Source organism: Excalfactoria chinensis, chromosome 2, assembly GCF_039878825.1.
Source record: "Excalfactoria chinensis isolate bCotChi1 chromosome 2, bCotChi1.hap2, whole genome shotgun sequence".
Lineage (NCBI taxonomy): Eukaryota > Metazoa > Chordata > Aves > Galliformes > Phasianidae > Excalfactoria > Excalfactoria chinensis.
The window spans coordinates 42576900-42590299 of NC_092826.1; the positions used below are offsets into that span (position 1 = coordinate 42576900).

The following is a 13400-nucleotide window of genomic DNA, read 5'->3' on the forward strand; positions in this document are numbered from 1 at the left end:
ACAACATTAATTGCTGCTAGGGCAGCCCAATAATTAAAGGGGAAAAGATTAATCTGATTTTACTTCTTTTCTCAGTAGTAGTGAAAAATACCCTAACTGTGATATATGCAGTTCTCCCTTGTTGGCTTTTAAACCCCTATTAAGTGTGGGGGCTTAAGACAGCTATGAAAACTGCTGACCGGTTGAATGGATGAAACAGATCATCAGCTTGTTTGAAATCATGCGCCTGTTTGATACATCAGCATGTCCTGGTTTTCTGTGAAACCCAGAGCCTGCATTTTTATTTATTTTTTTTTAAGGCAGCCCTCCAGTGATGGGCTCTTTCTGCCCCCAGTGTGCTGGAAGTCTGGGCTGCCAGTCTGAAATGAGTAAAGCTTCAGCACCTGTGCACCTCCATGGGGAGCACAGCTGAATGAGGGGGCAGGAAAAAGGAGAGCATCAGGGAACAAAGTAATGATAAGAAAGTGAGTTTCGGAATTCAAGAAAACAATGGGGGACGGGAGGAGGAGGAGGAGGAGTGAAAGAAACAGAAAGAAAGTGAAATTTGAAGCCTAAGAAGAGTTTTGTCCAGGAGCAGTTGACAAAAAGGACGTTTAAAAGTATCTCTGCTTATTGCTAAAGAGGAGAAAGAAAAAAGTCAAACCTTTTTCTGTGTTTTCTGAAGACAAACTAAAAGTAATGCTGCTTACCTAGTTTTTACTAGATATTTAATATTTAAGTCATTACTGTAGCAATAAAACTGCCCTGTAATTGCTACACCATAATTGCAGGTATTTATTTCTTACGCTGCTTAAGGTCACATAAAAATGAATAGAAATAAAAATAGGTTTGTGCTAAGTGCCTGAATTTTGAAGCTGTTTTCTTCTAGCTATCTCTAAAGACAGTACTTTCCCTTTAGTCTCCCAGTCTGGCTGTTCGGGAAATATTTTTTAATTACCAAATTGGATTTTAGAAGGTATAGTCAGTTGATGCATTATGGGTATAAGAGATTAGTCTTTAATCCTTCTTTTTATTACTGTGTAGAATGGTATACTTGGGGAAGTATTAAAGGTGCACTGCATACTCCAGAGTACAGGAATGACATTTATTACCAAGTTCTCTTTCAGCTAGCATCCTTTAGGAGGAAGCTGAAGCAGAACTCTGCAGGGGCCCTACAGGCTCATCTATAGCAAAACTGCATTAAGAGTGCAGGGAAAGAGAAAGAAACCTTTTTGTGCTTTAAAACAAAAGCAGTTGTTGAAGTAGAAGTACTTCCCCTCCCCAAAGATGCTTATCCTCTTTTTCTGCTTTTTTTTTTTTTTTTTCCCCTCCTAAAATGAGGACAAAAGGGGTGTCAAAACGCAGATGATCTTTGTGTCAGTGAGTGGTAGAGGCAAGGACTGAAAAGGGTCAGTGAATTAGATATAATTTGGACTCTGTTTGAGATACCGGCTCTGTGTTTTGCTGATGGCTGGTATTCCTGTTCTGAAAAGCTTGCGGAGGCATTTCTATCGAATAGAAAGAGCATTATCCCTATTTTCATTCTGGTATGCCTGTTACAACTTCGTTCTGTAAACAAAGGATTATGGGAACTGGAAACTGGCTGACATTTTGTTAAAGAACTGTGCACGCCTTTCACTGCATGTGTAAGAACTGGGCAGTTTTGTGACAGCTACCTGTGAAAGAAAATACTTCAAAACCAGACTCTGGTGTTTGAGTTGGTTGGGTTAATGAGGAAGCAGGCCTCTGGTGCAGTACTGAGTATGCTTGAACATTTCCCATTTGCACCTTGCAATGCAAGATTTGCAAAAATAATATTAATAACACCCTCACAATGCAATTATACAAATCAAGAATGAAAAATAGTGCTGCAGAAATAGGGTTTCCAGAAATCCACCATTGTGTAGACTACCAGATTGCTTTGAAAGTAAATTACTTTAGGAAATATGCATATTCTTCAGTCAAGAAGTACTAGCCTGGGGAGTGGAGCAGGGGAGGGAGTTGCCCTGAAAGAACATTTGCTTCAGTGACCAGCACAAATTATTTTTACCAATGTATTGTACAGCATCTTGTGTAACTTCTCATGCAGCTTTACAGCTTTTCTGCAGTACATGGCTTACTATAAGCACCTTAATGCTATGTATTATATATGCTATATATATATACCATTATATATAATTATTAGCATACATTATATCCTATAACTTAAAACAAAGTCATATATTAATAGTAAGCTTTACCTCATGCCTGCCACAGATCACTCTTCTGGAACTGCTTGCAGTTAATGAAATAAGTGTACTGTATGAATTAAACCACAACTCTTGCAAATCGTTTTACCTTTTAATTATTGTTTTCCTAACTGAATAGGCAGGTGATTAAGCAAACAGTATAACATGAAAATGTGGAAAGTTAAGCTACTAAGAGTCGTATCATGAAACATTTAAAGTTGGTAAATTACTTTAATTTATCTCCGGTTTCATTTCAGTTGAAACTTCTCACTGTTTGTTTTTTTTTCCCTTTTGCAAGTTTCCTAGCCAGGCTTCCACTTGGCACCAGGTTGAAAAGCTGGTGAAGTCAAGTGAAAATAGGAATTAGAAGCGTATAGCCCAAATTTGGCCCTTAATAAGCAGCAAAACTTTATGTTCTGTCTTCCACGGAAGCAGACTTCTGCTCACTGTGGGTAAAGGTGGCAGAGCACAGTGCAGTGTTCAACACAGCAGTAGAGATTTTCAGAAGCAATTACTGAATTAACTGACTTGCTCTCAGAAAAGTGGTCAGCAGCTGCCTTTTGGCAGGCATGGTTTCTTTGGAGATGCCACAGGCTGGTTACCCTAAAAAGGGGCTCAAAACGAGTCACTTCTTGAGATTTGTCTGGATTATAAGGCAAATAGGATGAAGTACTGTGCATGACTGTAAAGGGACAAAGGAAAAGGGGATTAGAAAACAGACTGGAAGAACATATTAGAAACAGTGCTAGTGAATTGAAGTATCTCTGAGGGATATAATGACAAATTCAATTATAATTCAGTTAGGAAAATGCCGTTGTCTAAAATAACTTGATTATATTCCATATTTATTTTGCATCAGTAGCTTCTGTATCTAATTTTCTCAGCTTACAGGTAAAGTCAAGACATTTTGCTGATGGTTACAGACCACCCATTGTCAAAAAAATCAAAAATAATATTTTTAAGCTGAGTGCATGAAGGTTTAATAATCAGACATACTTTTGAAGTGCTGTCATTGATGGAAGAAGCAAGTTGGCAAGTAGTTCAATTCTTTGCAATTATAATGGTCCACCAAGATACATTTAAATGAAAAAAAATCATCTTCTCTGGATTTATATATACTTGAAGGTTATCTATAATTGTAGTAAAGAGTGTCTCATGGGTATTTCAGATGCCACTTTGGCAAACAGAAACATGAGCATCTGCACTCTCTAAGTAGGACTAATAGATCACCTTACAGGTACAGAAGTAGCCAATCTGAATAAATGATTAATTTATGGAGTTGTAATTAAAAATATATGTATATATATTTAGTGGAGTTTTCTTTGATTTCTGTCCTTGCAGAAATAAGGCTTATTAAATAGCCTTCTTGAAGAAGGTAATATGTTAAGCCTGCAGATAGCTTGATACTTCATGTAGAATGTTTCTGTACAGTTTTTCATACAGTGAAACGTGGCAGATGTAGCTGTTTTTTCCCCCCATTTTATGATACATACTTTTAACTGTATTGTTTGAGCACGTGTTATGAGCACTTAGAATTTATGACAGTTTTCATTATGTCCTCTAAGTAAGCCTTAGCCTCGATGTTGATGACAAGTAATGTTGTTCCAGTATATTATCAAAATGAGATGCATTATTTTTTAGTTGTTGTTTGTATGCATCTGAATCTTATCCAGAAGTGTATTAGATACTTCCAAAGTACAAAAATTCAAATGGCAAACTCAACACAGCTGTCTTGGGATTAATACAAGTAAGAAAAAGTCTGTATTAGTAGACTGTATGTGAATGTTGTCATGAAAAACTGATGCTAGTAATAGCCCATTATATCAGATTGTATTCAGTCATTGGGTCAAATAATTTTGCTGTTTTCTGCCTAAGATGAGGGGAGCAGAAGGGAATTGCTAGAAGTGTGCAAACCACTGTGAGTAGCTGAAGAAAGAATCCTTTCTGAGAGAATAGAAACCTAGGTAATTTAAAGACGACTAGTAAGGTACATGAAGTTAGACATGTTTTAACAGATGCCATGAATCATTCATCCCATTAGACAGGAGTAAAAGTGGTGTAACTCTGGCACTTTAAATGAATTTGCATGTTTAGTTCTCAAGACTCTGTACGCTACAAATTTAAACATATATTTTAATTGCTTCCATGCAAAAGAGTGTTGACTTGAGGGCTTGTTTTAATACCACAGTGCTGTACATGTTCCTTTAATAATGTTATGGTGACAGGTTCTCTCTCTCTCTTTTTTTTTTTTTTTTTTTAATTAAATAATACTTTTTGTTTTGTACTGGAAAAGTTTCCCAGAGTAGTAGGAAACTAATGAAGTAGTAAAAGATATTTGATTACTGTTTGTATTTCAAATAAAGTGACTGTTCTATGGTATATGTGCTTAACCTTTGTTAAAAATTAAAAGGGATCCATATGATTGATTTATCAACAGAAAGGAAGTTTTGGAAAACATATCTCTTCATATCTCCTGTGAGCAAAGGCTGAGGGAACTGGGCTTGTTTAGCTTGGAGAAGAGAAGGCTCCAGGGAGACCTCATTGTGGCCTTCCAGTACTTGAAGAGAGCATATAAACAGGAAGGGGAACAGCTGTTTATGAGGGTGGATAGTGATAGGACAAAGGGGAATGGTTTCAAACTGAGACAGGGGAGGTTTAGGTTAGATTAGGAGGAAGCTTTTCACACAGAGGTTGGTGATGCACTAGAACAGGTAGCCCAAGGAGGTTGTGGATGCCCCATCCCTGGAGGCATTCAAAGCCAGGCTGGATATGGCTCTGGGCAGCCTGGTCTGCTGGTTGGCAACCCTGCACACAGCAGGGGGGTTTAAACTAGATGATCATTGTGGTCCTTTTCAACACAGGCCATTTCACTGTGGTTGTTAGAACATGATTGGCGTAAATAGTGGTGTTACTCTCATTGAAAGAAGTCCCTGTAGCATTTTGGCAAGAAATCACACCATCCTTAGATTAAAAACCTACGGTCAGCAGTCCCTCTTTGTTCATACTGGTTGAATACTGAAAAATGAAGTAGAGGGATCTAAATCGAATTTAAGAATGATAGCCATACAGTTGTGGAGAGAGTTGCTGCTGTACAACTTGTACTCTGTCAAGGTAATTCAATTATGGATGGTTATAGTTGAGTATAATTTGTTAATGTGTTCTTTGCAAAGGGAGAGTAATTCTAACAAAGCACTGACGATTTTATAAATTTTTATAAAGATGCTGTAAAAGGAAAGGGATTTTCTCAGAATCCTACGATATGCATAAAACATTGAATGTATTACATTCCTCTGTGTTGGGAAATAAGTTTTTATAAAATGTCATGATATCTTAGTTTTTCAGATTGTAATGACTGTAATATTCCTTTTAAATTTCCCCCTTTGAAAACTGGTAATGATCAAAGTTTGGATTAATATTAATTTTCTTTTGCACTTGGTAGTTTTTAGAAATGAGTCTTGGGAAGAGCCAGAGGTGAATCAGTCTGTCTTTGGCTTTTTTGGTCAAGGCACTCTTTTGAAGATCAGGTTCAGAGAGAGCAGTCGTAGCTGAGATTAGAGTTCAGCAAAGGCACAGAGCTATGGGTTATATTGCTCACTCTTCTTTTTTTGTGTTTCATTTGTCCCCCCTTCCACCTTCTGTCTCTTAATATGGATTGTTTGTAACTGATTCAATTGGAGGAGGCCAAGTTTTCTCCATCTGTGCATGGGATGTTGGTGGTCTGTGCCCCTGAACCCATGTAGGAGCAGTGTGGTTCAGATCTCTAGTCTCAGTCTGCATTAGTGTAGTTAACTTCTTAAACATGGGGTGTGGTGACTTGTGAGTAAACTCTTCTTGGACATCTCTTTTTTTGTAGATAACAATATAGAATATACAGTTCCTAAGAGTCATCTATCATAGAATCATAGAACAACTTGGGTTAGAGGGGACCTTGAGCATCGTCAAAGTCCAGTCCCCCTTCTGTGGACAGAATTGCCAGCTGCTAGATCTAGCACTAGATCAGGCTGTCCAGGGCCCCATCCAGCCTGGCCTCAGACACCTCCAGGGATGGGGTACCCCTAGTCTTTCTAGGCAGCCTGTTCTTGCACCTCACCACCCTCTCAGTGAAAAACTTCCCCCTGGCACGTCTCATCTAAATCTCCTCACCTTTAGTTTAAAAACGTTCTCCCTTGTCCTGTCACTATTTACCCATGTAAAAAGTTGATTTCCACCGTGCTTATAATCTTGAAATCTTGGAAGCTGCAGTGAGGTCTCCCTGGAGCTTTCTCTTCTCCAGGCTGAACATCCCCAACTCCTTCAGCCTGTCTTCATAGGGCAGAGTGAAGGGGCAGTTCCCTTTCTCTCCATCCTGGCAACTCCTCTTCTGATACAGCCCCACACGCTTGTTGGGGTTTTGGGCTGCAAGATCACACTGCTGGCACATTTAGTCATAGTTACAGGCTTAGGGCTGCAATAATGATTTTTGGGTACTGGTACATTTGTTTTAACTAGTGGTTTTATACCTTTGGTTTTGAATTGTGCATTTTCTTCATTGGCTGGTGCATTTCCACAGATCGTCATGGTAAGCTATCTAAAGTCATGAGGCTCAGCATTGAAAAGAATGGAAGATTCCTGTGATGAGTAGCATTTGTAAGCTGCATTTTCTGCCTAGGAATTTTGTCCTCCAACTTGAGCTACAAACCAGAGGCTCTGTTATGTTTTCCATGTCTTAGACAGAGGCCGAGTATTAGAATTGCAGTGAAGCAGTCCCGCTGCTCACGAAGGCCTAAGGCAGCACGTACAGTGAGCTGCATGAGGAGCCCTAGTGATGAGACCACAGCCTTCATCCGTGCTTTGTGCTGAGTCTGGTATTCTCCCTAGGATGGCACTGGCATTTCCCAAAGGAAGCCTTTCAGCCACATGAGCCATCTGGAAAGAGCACAACCCAACAAGCTTAGTACTGGGAACATTGATTCTTTATCATTTATTTTGAGGAGTACTGTACTTCGTCTCACTTTTATGCATGATAGACCCTTTTAAAGAAGTGTTTTGTAAAGTCTTTACTGTCAGGAGAGGGCAAGTGGGAGACTCCAGATAATTGAAAGGGTGAAGTAAAGAAACAAATTTTGAATGTCATCTGAACATCATCTTTGTCCTTGAAGTTTAAATGGGAAAATATACGATTCTTCTTCTCGGTACCTTCCTGTAACCAGTGCATTACAGAAGACAGCATATGATGCATGACATTTAGTAGTGATTTTTCTTGAGAGAGACCTTTAGGTTTTGAAGCTAAATAGTTTGTGCATGGTTTAGCACAATATAAAACAGTCCAATAACTGAAATGAGGCATAAAGCCTCATTTTATCTTCATCTTCACTATGTGCATTTCAACACAACCTTCATAATGATGTTTTGAACTTCTGTTGCCTGTACAATCAAAATATTTCACAATTCTTTGGAAACATTAAAGAATGATCTTTGGTTTTAAAATCATGCTTTCATTTTTTACCTACTATTATTTGCGGTAACCCAGAAGATAAGTGGTAGTGAAAGCAATTGTGAAAGAAAGCAGCAACCTGTTTTGTGCATTTCCCATCAGTACCTTACACAATTGGTTTTACTGAGTTCTTGTTCCAGTGAGCATAATTGAGATGGCACAAAATGAATCGAGGCTGAGGGAGAATTAGATGAAAACGGGCTATACTCCTAAGTGGATATATGGATGCATGCAGTATGTGAAGCAGCTTTAAAAATATATATATCTATATAAAATTGAGTTTTTCTCTCTATATATATAGTTGAGTTTTTAACTTCTATTTTCTCTATCCGGTAAGTACTTACTGCTAATTCTGTCTTATAGGTGAGGAATGGGGGAGGAAAATTAAGCCCAGAGCTCATAAGTGACATACTAGAGATAATACAGCTGAACCATGGATTGAGGAAGGCATAGAAGTTAATCTCATAACTGACTTCAGGGTTTTTGATTTACCATCAACAGCAGAGAGGGCATTGTAAGCACAGTTGTGTTTGTGATTATGGTTGTAGCATAATTAAATTCATTGGGTGTTTCTGAGTGTATTATGATTTCCATCTTGAAGCCTGAGGTGCAAAGCCCTACAGATATTCCTGTTTGTTTTTTTCTTAATGCATTTGATATCACATAGTTTTCAAACTGACCGCTTTTAATTTTTTGTTCTTCTTTTTCTCTTTTACAGTGAAGTTTCAAAGCTGCGATGAAAACAGAAAAATATACTTCGGAAGCAGTGAGCCAGAAGATTTTAGAGTAGGTGAAGATGGTGTGGTATACGCAGAGAGAAGCTTTCAACTTTCAGCAGAGCCCACAGAGTTTGTAGTGTCTGCTCAAGACAAGGAAACTCAGGAAGAATGGCAAATGAAGGTGAAGCTAACCCCTGAACCAGCATTCACAGGGGCCTTAGAAAAGGTAAAACAATAACTATAAATGCGGCATGTATCTCTCCAGAAACAAGCTTAAAAGTAGGTCTTTGATTCTGGCTGTCATGCATCTCTCCATGTTGTTTTACTAAATGGGCAAATGAGTACTGCATGAGTAATTGTAAAGCTGGAGCCTTAGAAAGAGCTTCTCTATTGTTATTCTGTAGCTTTGCTATGGCATGCAAAAGGCATGTCTGTTTAAGTATGTTAGATTCATTGATGTTTGAGCTTTTTTGTTTGTATAGTTTGAGATTTATACCTGAATTTAAGTCGGACACGGTCATTTCTTTATTTTAAATTGCTTGAAACTATTGCGGTATTTACTCAAGCAGTTAAATATAACCACAAAATAAACAAATCTTTGCTAGTATGCATCACTCAAGTTTATTAGATGGGAGCTGTAGTTTTGCAGCAGTAGTAGGAAAGCATTTCTGGCAGGGAATATTGGCTTTGTCTTGTCCCTTCATAATCAAATTGGAGGCTGTAAATTATTCATGATGCCAACTGTACTTGGTAAGGAAGATAGTCTCCCTCTGCTGGAAGCTGCCGTAGGATAAATCATGTACTGTACTGTAACAGAAATCAAACCTAGCAATATATAAATAACATAACATATTTACTTTAGGAAGTCAGTGTTAGTTCTGCTCTGTTTGCCTGTATTATTACTTGCTGCTTGATGTTTCTTATAAGCTGATTAATTTCCAAATGAGGAACAAAATTTATTCCTGGATTAATATACCTGTTACGGATATGCATTAAAGATTTAAGCATAATTTCAAAATGGATGGTGTGATTATGCAAGGTATTTTTGCTGAGAACACTTTGGAAATCAAAGCTCTGTAGCTTTCAGGGTGTTATTTTTTGTTGTTTTTTTTTTTTTTCTTTTGTTTTTGTCTGTTTGCTGATTGCTTTTAAACCTTCTAAGGCACATTTTTAAACAAGGAGATATTGTTGTTTTGTCTAAAAAAAGTCTGCGAAAGGGCATACATTTAGATATGCAACAGCATGCCCTGTTCCTTCCACAGATGCAGTTCAGGCATCCTTAACATCAGTAGAATATAGAGTAGTGGAACCTCGCCTTCAGTTGGGCATCTGTTTTTAGTCTGTGACACATTTGATTAGATTAATGACTAAGGGAAGGGATGGGGAGAGGAGGGAGATTTTTCTCTTAAAGGATTTTGAAAATGTTTTTGTCTTACTGTCTCCACCCTTAAGCAAGCTAGCTTGGCTGTGTGTGTGCTGGCGTCCAAAGGCTGAAATGACTGCAGCTATAGAAGGGAATAGGAAAAGAATGTCGACACCCAGCAGAGATTAATGCCCAATGTGTAAAGTGGGTCATCTACAGCATCCATCATGGCTGACATAGGTTTAAAATAATTACAGCATTAATTCGATGGGATTTAATAGGGTCATAAATATTTGAGACATTCCTTACCAGTATGTATTAAACTTCTCTTGGAACTCAAATTATATTTTAGAACACCCAGATCTAAATTTAATGTACAGTAACACATTACCTGGACTGAAGTTCCAGCTAATGAGAAATACATAAAGGCATGCTATTAAATTCTGCAAAATATTAACTACTTTCCTGAAAGTGGAGGATAGTTTACACAGTAGTGCCGTGTTATAAATGGCTTATGATTTCATTTCTGCTCTGACATGAATAAGGAGGAAAGAAAAGGAGTTTTTCTTGTACAGTTGTAAATAACATTTGGCTATTTTTGTACTCATCTGTTAATGCAAATAACACATTGGAGAGACAGCCTTTCAGTCAATTATGTAATCGTATCCAGAGTATTTTATAATGTCTCCTAACACATGCTTAATTTTATCATGTACCTGGGAAAGGACCAAAAGAAAATTGAAGACATCGTATTTCCATGGCAACAATATAAGGACAGCAGCCATCTGAAGAGACAGAAGAGAGACTGGGTTATCCCTCCAATCAACCTACCAGAAAATTCCAGAGGACCTTTTCCTCAAGAATTAGTTCGGGTAAGGAAGTTAATAGAAATATGATTTCATTGTCCCTTAAAGTGTTCTCGCAGATACTTCATGTGAACGATGTTTTCTTTGCGATCTGTATGTTCGTTGAAGTCTTTCGGGTTGATTTCTATTTATTCTTAAATTATTGATTTATTTTTAAGTTGTCCCCATGCTCCTGTACTGGCAGAAGGTGATTTTGTTTCTGGTGGTAAGTACTGTGACAACTTCCTCCACGTTAAGGAGGATCTCTGCAGGTTCAGAATGCTCCGGTTAACCTACAGAGGAGTTCTCCACTGGGAGAACATATACAGGTGTTTACAGGAGGAGGAGTGTACCAGGAGGCAGGAGGAAAAGGGGTGCGATAAGGGGAAGGATGCTGGCTCCTTTGCAGGACTCTGTAACACAGTGCCAAGAGACCAGTGTAGGAGACCTTCCATCCGTGATCGTGATTGTAACAAGAAGTAATCAGGGATAGTTTTATATTCCTGGAATTTTATTAACTTGCTTTATGACAAGTAAAAGACTGCGACTGAAAACCTCGGTCTTTATACTAACCATCTCAGCAGCAGTTGCATCTACTGGTTGCATTTAGCTAATGTAAACATTTTCTTTTTGACACACAGATTAGGTCTGATCGTGATAAAAGCCTTTCATTACGGTACAGTGTGACTGGCCCAGGAGCTGACCAACCTCCAACAGGAATCTTCATCATCAACCCCATCTCAGGACAGCTGTCTGTGACAAAGCCTTTAGATCGAGAGCAGATTGCTTCTTTTCATGTAAGAGTTTAATTTACCATAAATCAGATTATCAAATTGAAGATTAACATCTGCTTCAAACATGACTTGAGCAGCCGGCATTTAGTTTTCTATGAGATATGAAGAGTCTGTAGCAGATTTATATTTATTGTACTTACTGAGGCTAACTCTTACTATGCCTAAGCAGCTTAAATGCATTAACAGACATAAACAGTGATTAAATGTATTTACATAAAGTAATTTTAAAAGATTGAAATATGGATACTCTACTTTATATTTCAAATGCGGGCCATTGATCACAGTCTCCACTGTTGTATATTTTTCAAAAGTTTACTTTTAATTCAACTTAAATTAGGACAAGACTGCTATTAGAACTGCAGCAGCTGTGATTTGAGAAATGGATGGAAAGAATAACTTATCAATTTTCATTCTCAGGGCAAATCTAAGCATTTTAATGGAATTGTAAATCAGTCTGCCAGCTTATGAAAATGATATTCTTTGCTCTAAAGAAATTGACAGAGTAGACCATTGGTTCCAGTTTTAGTCCAAAAGAAAGCTTTGAAGGAAGGAGGGAGACCCAACTTTGGCATAGAATTGTCTCTGCTGTTGAAAGACCAGGTTGAAATTTTTACTACACTCACTCAGCTCTTAGAGAGAGCTTCCAGCCTGCTGTTGATTAAAACACTCCTTGTCTGGCTCTCTTAGAATCTATTTGAGTGCTACTCCTAAATGGAGGACATGGCAGATGGCAATTGTGTGTGGAACCTGGCTCTTGCAAGGGCAAATGGTTCCAGCACCTATGAGATTTTACTGAAAATTTGGCAATTCAAGATTTACTGACTTAGGAATTTACATACATATGAGCCATTTCCAGAGTAGTGAGTTAATCATGGATGCTTGCTCTTTTCTAGTAGGTTTGCAGCCAGTAGATAGATACATAATGGGCTTTAGTAGGATGGTGTTTTTTTCTTTTTTGCATAGCAATTGCTAGGTTATGGCCTAGATACATAGATTTATATTTTCAAAAACTACCATGTACCCCCATTTTTTTTTTTCTGTCCAATTTAAATTTATTTAGGTATGCTCAAGTGTCAAAGGTAGTCACTCAGCCTTTTTTGACAACTGGGACATTAAATATAACAGTTTCAGTTTCAAAGATACTTGGTCTGTAAACTTCAGCTTAATTTTAGCCCAGCATTTTGTTGTGTTTGCTGATGGTGATTTATCACGAACTTTGCCTCGGTTACCTTTATCATGTAACACATACATATTATCTACTCTTTTTGTATGCATTCATGTCTATTCAGTATCCATAATATCAGCTAAGAGTGTTTAAAAGTGATGCCAGCATTTATTCCCTTTGAATTCTTAATGAGGTCTATCTTTTTAAATTTTTCATCCCTTTAATATAAATATGCATGCTTTTAAAGGCTGATTTCTAATGATCATTATTATAAAGAGAATTAGATTTGACATCTGGCATTGGTATTAATCAAAATTATATGACTCAAAAGAATTTCCAACTTGTCAAAGTAGTATTTAACTTCTGAACAGTGTAGATACCAGCTATCAACCTGAAAACTTAAACCATCAGCATGGGCGAGCATTGGCAGCTGACAGACTACACTGAGCTAAATATGTCTGACCTGAATCTTTGTGTCATCATTATTAGTATCTGTTTGTGTCTCTGTGTTTTGCAAATTCTAATATTCTATGATAATTTTTGTAGCTGAGAGCGCATGCAGTGGATGTTAATGGAAACCAGGTGGAAAATCCTATTGATATTGTGATTAACGTCATTGATATGAATGATAACAGACCTGAGTTCTTGCATCAGGTTTGGAATGGAACAGTCCCTGAAGGATCAAAGCCAGGTAAGACGTGGCTTTCTGAGTGGATGGGGGGTGGAGGAAGGAGAAGGTTACACAACTACGTTTTGAATAGACAGTGAAGGGGTGTATCTTCACACCTTCTAACATTTTCAGAAGTGTCTCATAAATGTAATGAGTGAAATCTC

The 13400-nt window shown here is 37.8% G+C and overlaps 1 protein-coding gene across 2 annotated transcripts in view; it reads left to right on the forward strand.

Annotated features, from left to right (window-relative positions):
- The window catches only part of CDH2 (cadherin 2), a 115789-nt gene that overhangs the window by 68916 nt on the left and 33473 nt on the right, over positions 1–13400 (forward strand). For both annotated transcript variants that reach the window (XM_072328217.1, XM_072328216.1), the window contains 4 exons: positions 8399–8625; positions 10488–10634; positions 11249–11404; positions 13113–13257. In XM_072328217.1, coding sequence (XP_072184318.1) covers positions 8399–8625; positions 10488–10634; positions 11249–11404; positions 13113–13257 — 675 coding nt within the window. The remainder of the gene's footprint in view (positions 1–8398; positions 8626–10487; positions 10635–11248; positions 11405–13112; positions 13258–13400) is intronic.